This window comes from Takifugu flavidus, chromosome 20 (assembly GCF_003711565.1).
Source record: "Takifugu flavidus isolate HTHZ2018 chromosome 20, ASM371156v2, whole genome shotgun sequence".
Lineage (NCBI taxonomy): Eukaryota > Metazoa > Chordata > Actinopteri > Tetraodontiformes > Tetraodontidae > Takifugu > Takifugu flavidus.
In genome coordinates, this window is record NC_079539.1 from 940,136 (window position 1) to 961,418 (window position 21,283).

The following is a 21,283-nucleotide window of genomic DNA, read 5'->3' on the forward strand; positions in this document are numbered from 1 at the left end:
CATAGTCTGGAGCTGGCTTTATGGAAACCTCAAGCAGAATGAAAAACACATTTTATGTGAGAACATGACTCCTTTCAGGGGATTATTCCACCATTTCCTCGGGCCATTCATTTGGGTGGGCGTGTGCTCCCTAGTTGGCCACTAGATGGCAGACTAGCTCCGTTATTAATATGTAATTAATGAGCTAAACTGATGATAAACCCATCGCTTTATCTTTCAAATGACGCCACTAATAATGATAAAAATAATAAAAATAAGAATAATAAAGTCCTAGAATAATACGCTGTTTAAAATAGTATTAAGCGTAGAGGAAGATAATTCATGCACCAACGGTTTTGCGTGCACAGGTGACGCAGGTGTGTGTTCGTGCAAAGCTGTGATTTGTGACAGGTGTTATTTAAGTGCTTACGTAACTGTACAGTGATTAAAACACATACAGTAATTAAACTGCCAGAAATAACCGAGGAACAAAATGATGGCGTTGGGGGTTTTGTGGGGTTAACAAAATAAAAAAAGACATTTTTGATTATTAATTTAAGGTTTTTTTTTAGATCCTTCGCAAGATCATTCTTGCGTCTTGTATAGACGCACATCGGTGTTGATATTTAAATTCCTGCTGTATTAAATGAGCGAACTTAAAGCGACGAAGCTTTGCCTGCTCTTTGTAAACAAAGCTCACGGTTGGCTAAGCTAGCAGGTCAGTGCAGCTAACAACTACCGGAAGTTGTTCAATAAATAAAGGTTTGTTAAAACATAAATCAACCAAAACACCAGCAGGAATTCGTAGTTTTCACTGCCTTTAAACACTTTATTATTTTTATTTTTTTGTGGGGGTGGGTGTTTAACTTCACCTGCGGGTGGAGCTACCGGAGCTTCGGGGTGAACCGAGGCTCACCTGTACGGTCCAACCAGGCAACAAGCCCCGGCTTGCTGGCTGGGGCCGAGTCCCCGGCGCCGGACGTGCGCCGCTGTGAGCCCTCCTACCGGCGCAGCCACATGGGGCTGGCTTAAATCCGGAAGTCCCAGTTCCGCTCAGTCCAGTTCACTTCGCGCAGAAGAGACCGACGCTCCTCTCGGAACAGCAGACCCGGCTTCAGCATAAAGGTGAGACCCGCAACCTCTTCACGTGGATCTAAATAGCAGGATTAAGAGGAGACACTTTAGTTTTCCTTTGACTGTGAAGAAGTCTTTGTAAGAACAGGGTCAAACCGTAAACGGGACTGAGAACCAACTTTCACACGTGTGTTCTGTGAAAACACTTTAAGCCTACGGAGGCATAAATGCATCCAAACAACCTTATTCTCAGCAGGTATTTGCAGAAAGCATGTTTCCCCCCTCACTTTAGAGATGTCATTCGAGTGTCAGGGTGGTGAAAGGCGTAATAATCCAGAGTTAATCATTCTCCTGCAGTGATGTCACCAGGAACTTCTCCTGTGGGTGACCACTGGACCGTTGCCTGTCATCCGCTCTATTCATGGCTTGTTTTGCTCCTCGCCAACCCTCCTAAAGATCATTCCTCGCCGCTTTGTTGTGACCCCCACACGGCCGAAAGGGCATCGGGGTCAAGGCTGGGAACCACTCGCATTCCAAATTATTCCAGCTCTTGTGATGCGAGGACCAGGTTCTGGGGTCATTTTCCAGGCCTTATTGACTTTAAAGAGACCGCATTTCCAGGGTATCTGATGTTAGTGCCTGTCAGTAAATCCCATTTGCAGCGTGCCCAGAGAACCTGCTGGTTAAACTGTGTTGTCAGTGTGAAAGTGCTGAAATGATCATAAAGTGCCGTCATGATGCGGACATAACAGACAGGCTGGAGTATATTTAAACCCGCCTCGAAGAGAGCGGCGATGGGCTGTGCTGATGCTTTTTTCAACTTTTTTATTTATTTATTTATTTATTTTTTTAAATGCAGAGCTCCAGTTTTCCTGTTTTGTAATATCTGAAGGTGTGTCTGCTCATGTCAATGCATGATATCATTAAAGATTGCAAAACAAGCCGGGGCTTGAGATGTGCTCAGTGTTTGTTCTCACCATATTTGGTAAAGAAATGTGGGTGGGACGTGGGCCTGAGAGTGATCATACATTAATGTACCTTCGCCGTCACATCCCATCTAGCTGTGAACTCTAATACGGGGTTAAGAAGACAAACAAATAAAGGGGCTATTCAGTGACTTCTGCGGCTTGTTTGGTCGTCGCTGAGGCCAAAGATTTGCGAAAGATTTACTGAATTCTCGTATTGGCCCTGCAGATTTCTTTTAAAAATGATGAAATAATAATTCCATCTCAAGGCCCGGTCACCTTGAAGTCGGAGACAGCTGCTCCGAGCGCCGTCCCATAATAGACCCGGCTCTTCTGCACGCGCGTGCGTGTTTATTTGCGGTATGTTTGCCAGCGGAGCTTTCCAGGTGTTCAGGTCCTCGCTTTCACGTGTCATTTCGACCCCCCCCCCCTGCCCACACGCCCTGATTGTGGCTCCCCTCTTCTCTTTAAACAGCTCTCTCCCCTCCGGCCTCCGTCGGCCAACGGCTGCGGTTTGATTTGTGGCCCGCCGGGGTCACGGCCAGTTACGCCGCGTCTCCGGGGGAGGATTTCACAGTGAAATACCTGTAGGTCTGAAATAATGAGGCAGTGGGATGATCTCCAGCACATCAGCGTTAGCTTTTTCTTTTCAGTTTTTCGCTCTGGCGTCGTGTCCGGCCGCTCCTGTTGGGCAGGGCAAAGGTGACACATTTCCTTATCATCTGGGCTCTTCTCTGATAGGCGACCAAATACGTTTAAAGTCCATCATGTGACCGCACGTAACCTGGCCGGGCTCGCCATTAATGCTCACAGTTTCAGTTTTGCAGGAATGCATGACTGACTCAAACCAGTGCGAGTCGATCGTGCGTGAAATCTTTCTTCGCCGCACCATAAAGCCTCTGCTCTGCTTTCCTTCTGGAGCCGTCCTATTTAAAATTGGACGCAGGTCTGTATAATCGGGATGCGGTAATGGGATCCTCCCTTCAGGTGATGCAGATGGTCGCGATTGCAGCCGTCCAGATCAGATCTCGCGTCCTTCCTGCGGAATGTTTGGTCGCCCGTGGATTAGCAGAGGTCCCAGCGAGATGCGACGTTTCATATTATCTTTTCCAGCTCTCGGAGCTCGACATTTTTCTCGGGCCGCGTCGCTGGCGAGACGGGTTCAGTGAAAGGACGGGGGGGATAATGGGTTCAAAGTGCAGCCCAGAGTTGCTGATCTCAGATTCTTTCAAGGTAAACAAAGGATTGCCGGTGCTTCCTGTGGCTTATTGCAAACCCCATTTCCGTTTCAGGAGAGGACGTGCAGCAGCAGCGAGTAATGTTTGGCCAAGCTGATGGCATATTGTATATATGTAGAGAGTAGCGTGCAGAGGAAAAGGCCGAAACCGTGCTAGTTCTGACATTTGAACCGCTTGTTCTGGGTTAATTAGCAGCTGCGTCGCTCCGCCTCGACTATGGTGATACCAGTAAATACCCGTTGTTTGCTCGCACTCTGCATGACGTGCTGCTTGTTCACGCCCTGTTTTTCCTGTTATTCTCTGCCACTTATCCGTTCGCCCTCGCGTCCCTGATGTCTTGCGGCCTCTCGTTAACGCGAGGTTCATGCACGGCCAAGTTGAGAACACCCTATCTGTTCCTGTGTCAACAGGGGAATCATGAGCACCAACTACAGCGTCTCCCTGGCTGGCCCCGCCCCCTGGGGGTTCAGACTACAAGGAGGGAAGGACTTTGGCGTGCCCCTCACCATCTCACGAGTGAGTGCAACACACACACACACACACACACACACACACACACACACACACAGTCAATCTTAGGTACCCTTCACTCTGTGGTGGCCACCTCCCTGGAATGTTCACTCTGCTCTCTGCCAAGTCAGTGTTGACTGTGCGTGACGGCCATCGCTGGGTTTAGACGCTAACAGTTCACGACCTGCGACCCTCCTGTCAAGGCCAGGGCTATTTTCATGCAGTTACATAAGGGAACCACAACAACGACAAATTTAAAAAAAAGCAAATTTCCCCGGCAGCCTTCGCGGGACACGTTTGGAAGACGAAGCCGATAGCTGTTAACGTCCGCTGACGTTTTTGTCATTCAGACGCCGGATAGTGCTAAAGGTCCAGGCCGTTTGTCCCCTCGCACGTCCTCGGGGACTATGTTTAGCGCAGCGACTGCGTCACAACGTGTCCTTTAACAAGCTGCAACTGGAACCAAACCACAGCGGTTCTGTAATAACCGTCAGAGTTGGTGCCACATAAACCCAGAACTTGGCTCTGAAGGGGCATTTATGAGCCCCGTTCACAGCCTCATTGTTTATTGACCTGTAACACTGGCCTGGTGTGAAGTGTCGAAGCGTGCATAAGAACACGACTTCTTGTCAAACGGGATTAGACGTCGGAAACCGATCTGCTATCGTTGTAGCAGCTTCTCAACAGCTCCGGAGGAGCGGCGTCACTCACTTCCTGCTGCTTCCTGTTGTGTCATTTCAACCTCTCATGTCACGACCAAGGTCGAGGACTGTGTTTGTGTGTTTTTGTTCACATCAGTTACAGATTTCAAAGAGTTTTGGCTGCAGGATTTTAAAAAAAAACAGAACATGAGCGTCCGTGTTAACAGTAGCTGCCTTAAGTGTGGGAACGTCAACAATCTTGCCTTGAATGTTTTGAAAGGCCTCGCGGCTATGATTCAAAAACACGTTCATGGCACATAGCTGTTGACATTGAGGACGTCTTATCTTCAAAAAAAAAACAATTCCTAAAAGGTCTAACACAGTGTCAGACCGCCAAGAATGGTCCGTTCCGTCAACAGCTCCAATCAACTTATTTTTACTACACGACGCACAATAATGTATCCTGATATTTTAGCATTTTAACCATTAATAGAAACAAAGTGAGGCCTCATCGATGTCAGTCACATGATTTATATCCCGAGACCACCCAATCCCGTAGCATCGCCTTGTGCAGCTAATTACTGTTCCGATAGAGGAATGTAACAGAGCTCCATGTGCATGCGTCTGTGTAAACCCACACTCTCTCTCTCATCTGCGTTCTCCCCCTCTTTTGCTTGCCTGGCTTCCACATGTGCAAATCTAGACTAAAGTGGAAAAATCTCAGTCTGTTATTTTAGCTTTTTCGCTGCTGAAGCTAAAACAACTCTGGACCTAAATGTTTGCTTAGTTTGTGCCAGTTGCAGAGCCAAATTGTCCTTTTATTCCCGGCTGATTAAGAGATTGGTGGAGAAATATCCCCTCGTCTTATCTTCCATGTCCGGTTGATTATTGTTTTAGTGACACGCAGTACTTTGTGTAAACATGGAAATCTAATTTTAGCTTTGTGTTCGGCCATTATGTATCGAAGGGGAAAGCAACTCGAACGATGTGGCACGATTACGTGAATTTTGGTCCTAAATTGAAGACAGGATTAAGATTATCCTATAGAAATGGATTATTCTGCAAAGAAATGTAATAAAGAACACAATAAAATAGTGAGATGAATGGTGTAGAGCTCTCTTTATGTGCAGAGAGAACCAATAATACAGCTGCTTCTGATTTGTTGAAGTGTTGTAAATTAAATTCAGTTGGAGACATCCATTCTCTGAGCCCTTTGACTCTAAATTCCTGATTTCTTCACCGACTGACACTCGAAATCAGAACTCTCCGGTTGAAATGATCTGTGGTCAAGTTAGCTGCGGCCTTTCCTGGCGAATCCACGTGTTACCAAGGTCCCTGAGATGCTTCAACGCGTGGATTTATTAGCTGCTGCCTCGGATTGATTGTCTTGGCGGCGGTCTCCACGTCTTGATTTGGACACAGTACATTTGATTTTAATCTCCATAATCTCACCAGACAGTTTTCTTAAGAACTGCCAAGCTGTCGATTTATGTTCCTGCTGAATTGAAGGATATTTAAAGGAGCAATGCTTCAACTTTTAGGCCCCAGCAGACCCGTTTCAGCGATAATCTCTGTGTTTACAGCTTTAATTATCGAGCTTTTTCGAACGTCTCCATCCAGAAGGACTCGTTAAACTCTGCTTCATGTCACCTTCCTCAGCGGTTCTGCTCAGCCTGAGTTTGTGTCTGATCCGCATAATGGGAGCATTCAGTGCTGAGCCGGTACCGCTTTGTGTTGTTTTTGTTTATGTCGCCATGGCGATTCGACTGAGGGCCCGTGTTGAAGTCTCGCTGGCATCTCGTGCTTTTCAGCGGCCCTGATTGATTTAGTGGAGACAGTGGTCGAACCAAGACAACCACGAGTCCACCTCGATTCAAACGGCCTCAACTGTGACGTTTGGCTCCAGGAACCTCCTCGTTATATCCTTTATTTAAACAAGGTGGTGCAGGGAGACTCCATCTTGTGCCCGCTACCTCCTGAGACATCCAGCAGGTTTAGTTAATAACTTTTGCAGGCTGAATATCTGCAGAACTTATTTTCCTCTTTTTGAACCTGGACTGAAGACAAGCTCTTGCATTTGCATAAAATAGATTTTTGCAGTCTGTTGTCGTTTATTTGTAAGTTTTACTTCAGTAAAACTTCAGTATTCTGATTGGAGCGGCTGTATATTTTTATATTCATGGCTCCACGTAGGTAAATTCTCTCAGCCAATCACCATAAATGAATCACATTTTGACTTCTATGGCTGGAGTTAAAAGATGGCTCCGAGACACATGGAGACAATTCACCCTTCACTTTCCAGGCTTCTGCTCAACATTTCAGAATACAGTCCTTTCAGAATTGTGCCGATAAAGCGGGAGCAGTAATTTAGCAATATTTACTGTCGTTTATCGGAGGATTTGACTGCATTAACGCAGCGGAATGCTGAAATCTGCCATCCCGGAGCGCCGGTCCCTCCATGTGTGCACGGCGGTTGGAATCGGCCGTGCTGAGCGGACCGCAGCAGCCCCACTATTATGCGGCTCGAGCCCCATTCATGAAAACGCAGTCGGGAAGAGGTCCCATTTATCCCAATGCGTTTTTTCCATTGCAGGCGGCCATTAAAAACCAGGTATTGTAGCTGGTTTAGGTTTAAAAATAGCAGCTTGTGTTTGAATTTAAAGCAATGAAACGGTACCAGGATTTGAAGGACCTCCTGAGCCGCAGCGCCGCTGCCAAGCTTCTTTATTTATCCCCTCTCCGTCACAAGTGATTCAGACCTCTCCTGATTTATATTTATAGACTCCAAATGCCAGACATTCTTACCGTAATATCCATTTCTTCTGTGTCGGTGTGACAGATTTTTGAGCATGTTACAAAACTCATCACTCCCCATTTCATGTCTGAGGGATTACCATATATAGAACTCTATAGTATTGTCTTTTGTCTTACATCCATACAAGGACAGAGCCCCTTTTTAGTTTTTTTTTTTTTTTTAAACTCCGCTTCCTCTCAAACAATCTCAAAGGCATGCAGAGGGGGAGACGGCGGGCACTGAAAGGACCAGCAGGAATCTGTGCAGCAGCAGTGTGTCCAGCAAGCCTCCACATGCCAGTCAGGGGTCTTTACAGGCCTGAGTTACTTTACTGAGACTAATGAATCACGACAGACTCGTTAAACGCCAGCTGGTTTACCAACCAGTCTGATGTGGGCAGATGAGTCAGTCAAAGCTGTGTCCAGGTTCTATGTCGGCATGTGGCTGCACGCTGCTTTCCCCCGGTGTTGGTATGCGCACGTCAGCCTCGGCTCTGTGCGCTTCCCGCAACTGATTTACTTCACAATGGAAAGGTCTCTGCCACTGTGTCACTTCCTCATTCCTCCTCTTCCCCCTCCATATATTCTCATCCAAACCTTCCTTGTTCCTTGCAGCACGACACAAAAAGGAGGATTAATTAAAGGGTAAATGAGAGGTTCGCTACTGTACTGTAAAGCAGGTGGGTCCTCGCTCTGCTTTCTGGTTGCTTCTGCGCAGTATGTGGGCGGTGTCAGATGATGTCGCCAGGGCAACACCCAAATACCAGGAGTTTAGGGACGGAAGAGGTGACGCAGAGTCCATCTGCCTCACTCATCCTGGTTCATCACCGTGGAAGGAATCATCCACAGTTAGCTTTTCTTCTGTCTACGCTAAAGCTCCAAAAGCCCAAATGATAAAAATCGCTGCGGTGTTTCATGGCCTAATTTAAGGTCGTCGTTACCGTGGGAACACCGGCGCGTGTCCAGAAATCGTCATCGTTGTGGTTTTGTTGCCTTCCTTCCTGTGAGTGTAGGGCGTCTCATCAGTGGGGGCGACGGGGGGGAATCTGATTCACCTGATTCATCAGACACAGATGGAGGTTTAAGCCCTCCAGCTCATGTTAGTGATACTTAAAATGTTCAGGTTTCACCTGATTTTATTTGAATTTACTGCATAAGCAGTAAGACAAGAAATAGAGCCGAATACATTAAGCACATAAAAAGAATAAAGCAAATGAACCTCCTGAACGTTCCACGGCTGCACTGGATGTTCTCGAGAGGAAAGAGATGACATAATTCACTGAATAGGGGTGGTTTTTTTCTTTTGCCCCAAATTTGAATTATCTGACGGATGTGAGGAATAAGATGCCTTATCTCCCGCTTACGTCAGACAGGAAAAGTGGGGATAGCTCGGTGCTGACCTCTTGATATCCACAAAGTGCTTAAACAGGATTCTCAGTTTTGAATCAGTGTTTTTTTCATTAACGCACACCTTCGTCGCCAGCGCTCAGGAACACAGGTGACGTGTCCAGTTGAGGTTTCCGGGTGGAATTAAAGATAATGCTGACGTCTTTGCAGCTGACCGACGGAGGCAAAGCAGCCAGAGCCAAGATGAGCGTGGGAGACGTCATTCTATCCATCAATGGCATTTCCACCGACAGCATGAACCACTTAGAGGCCCAGAACCTCATCAAAGCCTGCATAGACAGTCTGAGCCTTACTCTGCAGAGGTAACACACACACACACACACACACACACACACACACACACACACAGTAAACCAATAGAGGGAAAGTGATCCAATAAATGCAGGAGCAAAAATGATAAATCCTAATTAAAGGCTGCATCTCCGGGCCTAAGATGTTCCCTTGTTAGCATTAGCATCAGTGCTAATCACTAGAAATGGGCTGTCTTATCAGGGCTGTCAAGCAGGCAGAGAACAATCTTCTATACATTATTTCAGGAAATGTCATTTCATGTGTCGTATATGTGTCTTTTCTTCTGGTGTGGTCCAGAATCTGTAAATGTCTTCAGGTCAGTTTTGCTTGACTGCTGAGTTCATTAAACGCTCTTCTGTTTTTTGCATCAGACTAAAGGAAGAACTTCCCTCGAGCATTTTAAATGTGATCTGTCCGTTGCCCAATGTTGAGATTATAGAGCTCCAGCTCCAGCTCAGTAAAGGTTAACCTGACTGGAGCGACACCAGACGAGCTCAGACTGAATTTTCTGTGGATTTTATCTGACCCTGGAAGAGAATCACCAAAAGAATTCTTCTCCATGAATCTCTGCTGCCAAATATTTGGCCGGGCAGATTTTGTGCAGCTGAGTGTAAAAACTTTAAAGTGTTTTTAATAAGAAAAATAAAGAGAAATGGCAGCAAGGATCACAAGGAAACTTTGTTTGGAATTTCTGTCAAAGGAGCTTTAATTGTGAGACAAATGGAGCTAAAATAGCCTGGTCCTCCAGCTGCTTGTAATCTGCGTTTCACAGGGAAACTTCAAAACATTCGGGCCTCACACTACATGCAAACTGCAACTGAAATTGCCCCTTAGACAACAAAGGGTTTCCTCCTGACAAATGAGACATGATTTTTAATTGCTTCCACTTGCGCTGCATTTTTTCGGGGATGGTTTGGCGTCGATGTTGCGTGGAGCCACTTTTTTACGGCCACGTCGTGGCTGTTTCCTATTACAAGGCTGCAACACTACTGTATCCATAAAAACACAGTTTAACAAGTGGAACTTTCTCAGACCTGCACTTTCTGCGTCCGTGTTCTCCGACCTTTGATTTATGATTTATGATTTGATGATGACTGATAAGGCTTCTGGGGCAGGAGGGAGTCGCATTCCAGAAGATGATTAATGCGACGACAGCTCAGTAGTAACATTATGTCACACAGGCATATTTCACATTCCAGACTTCCTTTTAAGGACCCTGCAAGTGTGTAAAAACACACCTTACAGGCTCATATGAACATAGCTGATAATCAGAATTCTAACTCCACTGATGTGGACCTGCATTGTTTTGTCCAGTTGCTCCGGCAACATGGTGCCTCCATGTAATGCAATTTGACTCAAATGTGCTCCATACGTGCACTTATGGGCTTCACATGGTGCCTGTTCCTGCTTCTACAGGAGAGCGAGCATCTGGGGTCCATCTCTTGACCAGACTTTAGTCGGATGCAATCAGTCTACAGCACCCGACGATCAGGAAGCCATTTTGCGTCCTCAGTGCACGTCGATTATCCCTGAAATGTTAACGTTAGCTACTTCAACCGCTTCTGTCCTCCGCCTTTTGTTCTCTCACCGCGGCAGACTTGTTCACCGAGCGGCTAACAGGCCGTTAGTGTCTTTCGGAAAGTATGATAATTGGTGTTTATTCATTGTTTTGAAATATGCAGAGCAAGTAGTGGAGCCACGGGCCTGTGGCCGCCTGCACCTGGGTCCAAGAGCTCCATAATAATGAAGATAGGCAGAGTGCTGCGCTTGCAGTCCAACCGCTGTCTGATGTTTCATAGAGGAATGCGCGCTGGTATCGGAGGGGTACAGCTTTTTCAATCCGCCTTCATATTTGAGCGACCAAACTGGCCGTCTCATATCCTGCAGACAGAGAGGCAATCACTGCTCAACATGGCAGCTGCAGGATGGATCTACAGGCAGACTTGTTCTTGTGGAATGGCAATAACGGCGCACAGCAGAGCCCCCCCCCCCCCCCCCCGTCCGCTGGCAAACTTTGCCAGATGTGGTGTGGTTGTCAGAGGAAATATGAAAAGATGGTGGCTTGTTATTGCCTGACTTGGGCCTGCATCAGAAGGGATCCTTTTATTACAGTTCCAGTTTATTCCTCCGCGGTCACTTTGTCCACAGAGAAGATCTCCTTCATTTCCCCGCTGAGCTGCGCAGCACAATTAAATCGGACTTCTGTTTATTCCTGTCGTTTACATTTATTTCGCTCTTTGCCTGCCAAGATAAGCACACGTGTTGGGAGACCTCGGGCACCCAGCACAGCTACTTAAATGGGCAGAGATGGGCTGCTGGGAGCCACTGTTGTGAATGCCACCCATCACTTCAGTGCACGTGAGTGCTGATGAGGACAAGTGCACATACGAGATATGGACACCAACCGAGCGGCGTGACAGAAGCTCCGCCACCGTGGTCGTATGGTCATGTCTTCACATATTTCTCCATAGTTTAAAGTTTTTACCCCTTGTTCACACTCTTTTACATACGTTGCCCTTTGACCTTGACCCAAGGGCACCAAACAAAGCTGTGAGAATTTTGATGTTATCTCCACACCCACTTATTCCACATTCCTGGGGGGAAGATTTCCTCTCTTTTTTTCCCTTCTCACATCCTCCCATATATCACATTTGTCTGAACTCCAACCCGGGAGCTCGTTTCTATCGATCCTTTGCAAAATGGAAAGAAACCCAACGCGATGCAGCTGGTGGGCCGCTGTTATCAATGAGTGTCGTGCGAGCTCGTGCGAGCTCGTGCTCGTAAAACACGTCGGTGTGTTTCTGGGTGGTGAGAACGCCGCCTATTAGTCTTTCCATCATTCAGTCAGATGCCAGAATGTTTGCGTTGGCTCACGCAGACACAGGCTGTGTGGAAACGTGTCAGTCTGCAGCAGGCTCTGCTTTCACACACGGGAGCGTGCACGAGCGTGCGTGCGTGCGTGTGCATGTTCTCTGTCAAACTACAATTCGGTCAAGATTGTTTTATAATCTTGTAAAAGTGCAGAATTTAGCTCAATCAAATTTGAAGAGCTCTGGAATTGAATGAAAAAGGCCTCCTGATTGGATTCGGAGCTCTAAAGGGAAGCACTGACTGGGTTTTTATTAGAGGAAGAGGTTCTTCAGAACCCCGAATCCAGGATTCCACAAAGGCGTCTCTCATCGCAGTGAGATCCTCCTCAGAATGCTGCAGTCGCGTGTTTATGAAAGCGAGGTGCCAGAACGTTCATCCATCCCTGTTGACAGCAGAGCAGAGCCAGACCCCAGCTGTGCAGATGTTCACCAGACCACCCAAACAAGTGTTTGTTCAGCCTGCTGTTGGACAGGACACACGGGGACCCACCCAGCCGCCTCACAGCAGGCAGCTGATGGCAGATTCGCACCGTCGTTGTAAAAGAACCCTGCTTTCTAATAAAAACACTGATTTATCTGCCACAACTCCAACGAGGAAAAGCAACGGTTGCGTGGAAAGTGTGAAGAGCGCGGATGTCGTCAGCGGGGCGGCGGCGGCGGGTGGGGCCGTTTAATAACCTGGTGCCTCTCAGAAGAGCTCGGTCAGAGAGGAAGTGTGTGTTGGCGGCTTCCCTAATATGGGAAAATATAAAGACAGCAGAGGCACATAGCAGGATCTTTACTCTCTGTGACTCTCTGTGACTCTCTGTGAGTCTCGGTGAGTCACTCAGTCACATTTTCACATTTTAATGAGGAATTGGGGGGTTTGCTGTCAGCACGTCTGCTCCAAATACAGCACGCGTCGCTAACAGACGTTTCTGATTCATTTGGCTGCTTGTCTCAGTTGCAGAACACGTCTGAGGAGGCGCCTTTCACGTTTTCACATCATAGTGGAGATATTGACGAAACAAAAGTCTGTGCTTGGTTTTTATTGGAGGCATGTGGAGAGCGAAGCACGCGGAGATGCCTCCCAACACACACACACACACTGTACAGCCTGTTCTCATCTGCTGCTGTTTTTGGACGGTTTCGCAACATAATTAGCGATAACGGTTTTGAACCTGTTGCTCAATAAATGTCAATTTCCAGAGCTCGGGCCTGCCTGGACAATTTAGTTTCATTGTGTGCTTCTTGGAGACGACTGGACCAACATTCATTGGTATCATATATCCGTGAGAATAGAAGGATTGTCTGAGGGTCCAGTCTTGTAGAGAAAAGTAGCAGTTATCATCCACAACATCACCGCCTCCTTTACGTGGGTCTGTGTGACCTCTTGTCTCTGCATTGGACAGTTGGACCTTGAATGTGACTCATTTATTGTTGAGTTTTGAATGAATTTTATATAATTATCCCTTTTTTTTTGCAGATCCAAAACCTCTAATGACGGAGCATCTGAGGTGAGAATCCAAGTACTTGAATAGAAATGATAGCCATTAATTTAAAATGAGCACAGTGACGGAGCCCTTCTGAGATGAGTGTGCATGCACATCTGATGCGTGGGAGTTGTGTGGCACATGCCTGCCCCTCTTAAACACCTTCAGTTTTGCAATGCTGGATTTCACGCATGAGTTGATTTTATTTCTTTATTTTTATTTGCTGGTTTGTGCATGTTGTGTGTCTCCACCAGGGTGAACCCCAGGAAATCATTAAACCTGTGCCACTCACTCACCCATCCACATGCACCACTTACACCAAGCCGACGAGTCACTCCACCCCCGCGTACAACAGCACAGCTCGGCCCTTCGGGGGCGGCAGCGCGGGGGTCGCCGCTTCTTTATCCCCGGAAGCCCCTAAAGTCGCCACCATTCCCTCCGCGTCGTCTGCTTTCACACCAGCTGCCCCGTCTCAGCCGCCTCAGCCTCCCTTTCCACTGAGATCCAGCCCAGCCGCCCCTGACGCAGCCCCTGCCACCTCCAGGCCCAGCCCTGGCCGCACCGCCTTCACGTCCCCGTATGCCGCCTCCTCGTCCTCGTCCTCCTCATCTGATTCGTCCTCTCCAGCCAGAGTGACCGCCCCCTCCTCCACCCAGCCTAACGTCCCACAGCCCTCTGTCTATAACACCCCTATCAACCTCTACTCCAATGCCAACGTTTGTGAGGTGGCTATGGGGCAGAGGCGGGGGCTGCCTGAGCAGCTCAACGGGTACGTACCGCCGCCGCCACTCTGACCACATGTTTGAAAGTGCACACATCTGGAACAACCTCAACAGCATGTTGCTGACTCTGTCAGCGCCAGAAGGCATCACTGTTCAGAGAATCTGTGGAGAGTTGGCCTTCCTACGGGCCTATAGGAAGGAAAATGAAATAATCCACGCTGTATTTTCCTTTCATTTCAAATTATAATTGGGTCTAAAAATAATAGAAGTTGTCACACAGCCCTTAGATGGAAAACCGAAGGCAACTTGCACAGCTTGTTTAAATCCTCCACGGGTGGAAAAGAGTCTAGACGACATGCTAACTGATGCTCCCCAATCTACGCCGCCAGCTCAGCCCAACGCACCGCCGTCCCTGCCGGTGTAACGCTGCTTCCTGATCAGCCAGCGTCCTCCTGGTCCAGGTTTCATCAGCAGCTTTTGGATCACTGTTTGGGTCATGGTGATGACTTGGAGGAGGGATCGCTACGAAGGATTAGCCACTTCCTTTCCTCTGTCACCTGAAAACACGAGACCTGCAGACTGGCTTCTGCATTGTAACAGGGCACCTGCCTGTAGTTATGTTGAAGTGAACAGTCATATTTTCTTGAAAGAGAGCTGCAGTGAATCATCACCGCAGCCTCTCGCTGTCTGAACCTGTGGAGTCTGAGCGCGTCCGTGGCAGCATGCTTGAGTTTGTGTCCTGCCCTGCATGCATGCCATGTTGTGGTTTGCGTGGTTTCCGTCAGGCACATTCTCTCAGAAGGGCCTTTTTTCACTTAAAAAAACGAAACAAAAAGGGTCTGAGACTATTTCACAAGCAGGTCTATTCATCCTCCATCTTGGCTTCAACCCTTTTCCATTTGCCCTTTCTGTTCCCGCAGGAGGGAGACGGAACAGACACCAAGTTAGTACCCTTAATGATAATACGTGTGCTTCAGCGGCTTTCTAACCATGTAGAATGTGATTACACCCCCCTGCGTCTCTTCTGGTTTATGATTACCGAAGGCATGCTGGCACCTCTCTGAGTCACCCCCCCCCACAACCCTCACAGCCGCTCATCCCCTCGGAGCACACATTCATTTCAAGGCCTGAACAAGCTGCCGCCCCTCCCGTAAATAATCCACCTCTGAAACTCCACGGGACAGCCGCCGGGGGTCGGTTCATGCGAAGCCATTCGTTTTGCCGGTGACAGCGGCCTCCGTGTTAGCTAATACTGTATTTACGCTGGGCGCGGGGAGACCTGTCAACACGTGCTGCTGCTGAAGTCACATCTGCTGCCGTTGTCAGTGTTTATTCAAGGCCATCCAGATCACTGCCAACAAGTATATTCGGCTTTGGCTAAGAATAATCGGGCTTGATCGCATTCAACACGCGCACGCACCCTCTCTCTAAAAATGTTTATTATGAAGTACTTATTGGGGCTTTAGCATATGTTGGCTCATGGTTTTCATTTGCACTTGAACTAAACTGGGCATGTAAACACTGGACATAAATATTATTGCCTTCCTGAGTGCCAATAGTATTTGAAAGTATTTAAAAGCTCGTCACCGCCACCGTGTGGTCAGATCTCGTCACTGCTTTAACCTCAAACCAGGTGTTTTTACTGTCACAGTTTTGCTGTGGTAACAAGTCTAATCTCGACATCTTAAATTAATTACTGTGCAGATGCATAATCTGTGCCTCTTTCCATCAGTGGATTCCAGGGAAACTTGAAGTAACTCATAGCAGGCTTGCAATACTTCCCATTTTAAAAGATAACTACAGAAAACTACCAATGCACTTCTCATGGAAAAGTAGTGTCGTGTTCTGTGTTGTTCCCACCTTTTATGATTGTGCCTGCAGCATTATTATTACCTGCCCACTGAGCGGTGTAGAGACGATCCGCTCTCTGCTAATTTGCTCTTGATCGATCTGTACAGGAAAGCTAATGCGGACAATCACACGCTCGGCGATCCAAGCAAGAAGCGCCTGATTGAGGACACCGAGGACTGGCATCCCAGAACCGGCACCTCCCAGTCCCGCTCTTTTCGCATCCTGGCCCAACTCACCGGCACTGAAAACGGTGCGTAGCCTCTGTGGTCACCGATGGCTTGGAGCGCCATCTTTATAGCAAAACTGTGAGAAGAGCTTTGGACGCTTGTGGGTGACTTAATTATTCATTGGTTTTCAAATCATACCCTGCAGTCAGAAGCGTGACGAGCTTTCATCACCACATGGTGTAGCATTAGCTTCTTGAGTGTACGTGACAGTGATGGTTACATTAGGAGAATGAGGTTTCTGGGCCGTCCTCCACTCAATCGCTCTGGAAAGATTCTACCAGACTGGAGTCGGTTCTGGGGTTGGGTGGTTTCAGGTTCACAAAGTCTTTCTCGGGTCTCAGTTACCATGACAAGAAGCTACTGTGGAAAAAAAGGTTCTTGTGGCATTTATTGACAATTAACTTCACTTTCCTTGATTTTTCTTCTCTTTTTTTTGCAGAGCAAGTTCCAGAAACCAGTGGAAAGAAGTAAGTGATTTTGGGGTTATGATACAATCAGATCTGGTATGTCTGTCTCTTTAAGTACTTTTGCAGGAGCTTTAGCAACATTATTCTCTCCAGCATTGAGGCTTCTAATGCAGGAAGGAGCCTAATAGCTCTGGTGTAATCATGCTCAGGAGCTGTAATTAAGATTTCGGGCCAATGGTCCTGGAGTTCGATGCTTAATTTAAGGCTTAATTTGGAGGAACCACATTAAGAGCTGCTTGAGAAGTGAGTGGAGACAGCAGTGGACACATTACAGGCTGTTATTTCTGCTACACTCTTGATTTTAACTGGATTTAATCTGCAGTAAATGCAGCCTGGCCTGAATACCACATATCCAACCACACTGAGTGTCACTCACCAGTAATTAGGTGGTATTGTGGGTAATGGCACCCTTTCCAGAAAGACATTTCTGCTGTCCTCACCGTGAAATGGCCACGAATAAGAGCAGATGGCTGACGTGTAGAAAGGCTGCTCCTTAAACTGCTTCTTTTCCTGCTGTGATCTCAACCTTCCCGCTTACTCTGCTTCTCTTCTGTCTCTCTTAATCCTCACCAACGGGCCAAATCAGAGCCAACAAGTTGGACCCAGAAGTTATAGGACACAAGTACAACAAGCTGAGAGACTGGCATCATGACGTCTCAGCGCGGTTGCTGAACGTGTAGCCAGCGCACGTTCTTTTCTCCTCTTTTCACTTGTTTGACTTATTTATTATATTTTGCTCCTATTTTAAAGCTGCCGTTTTGCAAACTGACATGGTTTCAGCCTAAATATTCAAACACAGACAGTTCTAAGATATGCTGATCTGCCGTTATATTTAAGCATAATTGCATGTTATGCTATGTTAATATGATCAAAGGGCAGCATTCTAGTGTACATATGTTCTTTTGTGTGTTGTAGCTTTTAACTATATCGTCCACTTTCTGTCTGTACTCTTTCTCTCTCTGCATCTGTTTTCTGTTTTCTGCCCTAACCAAACTTTGACCTCAATAAATTTCTTTCCTTTCTGTTGTGCCTTTCTCTTCTTCTTTTCCACCAGTCGTCTGAAGCATTTCCTGTGTCCATAGGTAACAAGTTAGAAAACATTAACGGTGATCCGAAGCTGGACAGTGATCGCCACTGGGATTATGTTATTTTAATGCTGTACCAGCATTCAGATGCTTCAAGATGTAGATCCAATAAACACATTTAGATGAAAGTGATAAATATTGCGCAGCAATTTTTATCTAAGTGGCCCTAAAGGTCCATTCGCTGTGACACGAAGCACTGAAATAATCCCAAAGGTCATCTGTTGAGAGAAATGACTACCTTTAAAATATTTTGCATCCCCACCCGGGGGGTACTGGGCTGAAATAACAGGCTGGCAGCAGCAGGAAACGTGCACACTCGTATGAAAAGTGATCCATTTGTTGTGAGTCTTTCCACGTGTCTCCCAGATTCCAACCCACTGAACGTAAATGTTTGCAACTTTGGCTGAAATATCAAGGAAACGTGTCCTTCACAAGAGAAATCAGAAGTGTGGCTTTGATTTAGACACAAGTGTGTATTTGTGTTCTAGTGAGGCTGTTGACAAACCCCCCCCTGCCGTGCACACGTCACCGGCGGCCAAAACATTCTCCAAAAGTGCAGCGGTGCCCAGGAACAGCGGCATCAGTCCTGGTACTGCATTCAAGAGCCCCACAGCCCCGGACCAGCGTCCCGTCCATCTCGGAGGTCCAACAGGTAAAGGAACGCGCACAGAAACGCTCGTCTGCTACTACCAATGGGACCTGCAGTACCGCCAGTAGGCCTGCAGGGGGCAGACCCGCTCTACAGTATTAAACCACGGCTGCGGGTTTTACGCCTGATATTTAGCTATGAAACATTGTACTATGGTTCTGTTGTTAATTAGTTGAATTGACTTTAAAATAGGGATTATATATTTAATATTAAGAAAAGCTCCTGTCTTAAATGAACCCTGCTGCGAGCCGCCCATCAGGGTAAACATTTCGTGAAAGGCGCGAGTCAGGGGACATTATTAGCAGTTCCGACCAACAAATCTGCATGTATGCATTAACAGACGGAGCGCGGTGTAATGTTTCCCCTGAAGGCCCTTTAGGAGACGGCTGCTGAAAGGCACCACACAGCAGGAGAGGCCACAGTAATTTCACTGTTGCCTGTGTTATTTATCAGATCAACACACACTTGACCTTAGGCAAACAGGGACATATTTCCTGCGGCCATGTCGAATCGGGCTGGGCGTGTGAAATGTGCTCCGTGACCTTGAATTTTGGCTGCACGTATTCATAGTTTCAGTGCTTCAACAGCCGGCGGCAAAGAATAATATTTAGGCGGTGTGTTTGTGAAGAAAAAAAGTATATATCTGAATTACTTTCCCCCTTATGGCTTTAAATTTAGAGAGCCTGGTTGTGTCCTGGGAAACTCATTCCCAGTCTTCCCACTTCCCTCAACACTGTTCAGTTTGCCATCTCTGTTCCAGGGAAATTTAGGGAGCACTTGACCTCTGACCCTGCGTCTTTTGAATACGATCTCGAACTGTTTTTTAAAAAAAATTAAAAAAAATTGTGCGTCCAAATGTTTGGGGATGAGAGCGGGAGGGGAGGATTATTTTTCCAGGTGTCTCCTCGTGACTCTGGGAATGTGTTGCTTCCCTCAGTGGGGAAAAATTGATCCCTTGTCTGGAGCTGGGCGGGACCATTCTGTCCAACTGAGCTGTCTCATGCTTCAGGCACGGAGGTCAGAGGTCACCAAATGATTACCATTCACCGTGTGTTGTTTTGGCTTTCATGTTTCGGGAAAGTGGATTTTTCCTGAGACTTTGGTCCATTTCGTGATGTTGCCACAGCTTTTTCCACTTCGGCCGCTCCAGCGAGACACTGACCTATTCTGTTTCCTGCCGCTGTAGGTTTTCCAAAGGGCGGAAAGGTTCCCTCATTTGGCAAAGTTGCCGGCGCTGCTCCTAAAGGTCACGACCACCCCACCCCTCAGCCTCATCCACAGGACCTGAACCCCATCGTGCAGCGGGCTGAGCACATGCCAGCGAGTACCCGGACTCCAGTGTGCAACAAGTGCAAGAACGTCATTCGGTAAATCAGCCGTTCAGCTCCCGCGTTTTTGAACTGACTGATTTAGGCCAATGCACCATTTTAGATGTTTTTCTGACCTAAAACCATCAGAACCAAAGATAAACTACAGAATACCCTGTAAAATGTGCTCTCGCAGAGTTGAGGAGGTATAAAATGAAGGTGCCATTTGCACCAGGGACGCAGGCGTTCATATTAAATCAAATCTGACCACAAACCTGCGCCTGAGGGGAACAACAGTAGAACTTCTGAGCCTGACACAACCCCATCCTACTTGTGCCAAGAGAAAGACTGAAGAAATGTAAAGGTAGCTCTTTTCTCCACCCCCTCCCGCCAGAGGTCCCTTCCTCGTGGCCATGGGTTTGTCGTGGCACCCGGAGGAATTCACCTGTGCCCACTGCAACTCCTCCCTGGTGGAAAATGGCTTCGTGGAGGAGAAGGGCCAGTTGTACTGTCAGCACTGCTACGGGCAGTACTTCGCCCCCACCTGTGCCCGCTGCCAGCACAAGATTCTGGGGGTGAGTGAGGGGATGTGGGTCCGACCCCCAGAACGTTGACGCACCTCTCGGCTGCACGTTCAGGTAACCCGAGGATGTGCTCGTCTTTATTTGTCCCCCGCGCAGCACGTCATGAACGCCCTGAAGCAGACCTGGCACATGTCCTGCTTCGTCTGCGTCGCCTGTCAGCAGCCCATCGGGAACAGCATGTTTCACATGGAGGACGGGCAGCCGTACTGTGAGAAAGGTACGAAGGCACAATAAGAAAATCCGCCGTCGTCTAGCAACACAAACTAAAGTTTCTGGTCCGCTCGCACAGACTTCTACAACCTGTTTGGGACCAACTGCCACGGCTGCGATTTCCCCATCGAGGCCGGGGACAAGTTCCTGGAGGCTCTGGGGTTCACCTGGCACGACACCTGCTTCGTGTGCGCGGTAGGTGGAGCAGAAAGTCTCATTAAGCCCCGGGATGTTGCGAGGAGACGCGCGAACGCTCAACGACGCTTTCTCTGCGTGTTTGTTTTTGTCAGGTCTGCTCCACGAATCTGGAGGGTCAGGCCTTCTTCTCCAAGAAAGACAAACCCTTGTGCAAGAAGCACACCCACTCCGTTAACATCTGACCGGTCCTCACGTCGGCGAACGGGACGAGCTCCTATAAACCAGTTCAGCAGCCAAACTGTTGTCATTTATCTGTCGTCCCCTCACACTTTCATGTCCGAGCTGTTTTACACGATGGCCAAACTGCATTTTCAATTGAATTTTATGTTAGTTTCTCTACAGCAGCACACACTTTACTAACCAGCTGGGCCCAGCAAAGTCTGTACAAGCAAGAAATATAGCAAAATATATAGAAATGATTATTTAACAGAAAGAGGAAAAGGTATTTATTTGTAAGAAGCATCGTTGAGGGACTTTAGGACGTCCTCTTCTTAGAATTTATAATATTGTGCAGATTTATGAATATTATTATTTTGCGGTGATGCGTCCATTCCCAGTTAAAAAAAGTCATTTGTATAGTGTAGCTTAATCAAAGTGTTTATAACCCCATATGTGTCCACACTGTAGTGTTTTAATACCTGATGTATTACTTCCCTTTCTACTTATCTTATCTCTACTGTGTGTGCGACAGCAGGAAAATTGCTAATACGAAGGAATTTAAAAAATATCTATATAACCATTCA

General features: G+C 47.3%; 1 protein-coding gene across 6 annotated transcripts; it reads left to right on the forward strand.

Moving 5' to 3' along the window:
* Nucleotides 1-848: 848 nt before the first annotated feature.
* Nucleotides 849-20,778, forward strand: pdlim5b (PDZ and LIM domain 5b). Of its 6 annotated transcripts, none has more exons than XM_057018849.1 (13): nucleotides 849-1,104; nucleotides 3,667-3,772; nucleotides 8,758-8,909; nucleotides 13,234-13,264; nucleotides 13,495-14,009; nucleotides 15,921-16,063; nucleotides 16,480-16,507; nucleotides 18,081-18,244; nucleotides 19,428-19,608; nucleotides 19,943-20,123; nucleotides 20,229-20,349; nucleotides 20,422-20,537; nucleotides 20,633-20,778. In XM_057018849.1, exons 2-13 carry the CDS (start codon nucleotides 3,674-3,676, stop codon nucleotides 20,720-20,722), a joined length of 1,821 nt encoding a protein of 606 aa, XP_056874829.1. In that variant the 5' UTR covers nucleotides 849-1,104; nucleotides 3,667-3,673; the 3' UTR covers nucleotides 20,723-20,778. The 6 variants fall into 6 exon arrangements, with proteins under 6 accessions (XP_056874829.1, XP_056874828.1, XP_056874832.1 ...); XM_057018848.1 differs by lacking the exon at nucleotides 849-1,104 and adding an exon at nucleotides 2,700-2,720; XM_057018852.1 differs by lacking the exons at nucleotides 849-1,104; nucleotides 13,495-14,009 and adding exons at nucleotides 2,839-2,964; nucleotides 14,883-14,905.
* Nucleotides 20,779-21,283: the final 505 nt, after the last annotated feature.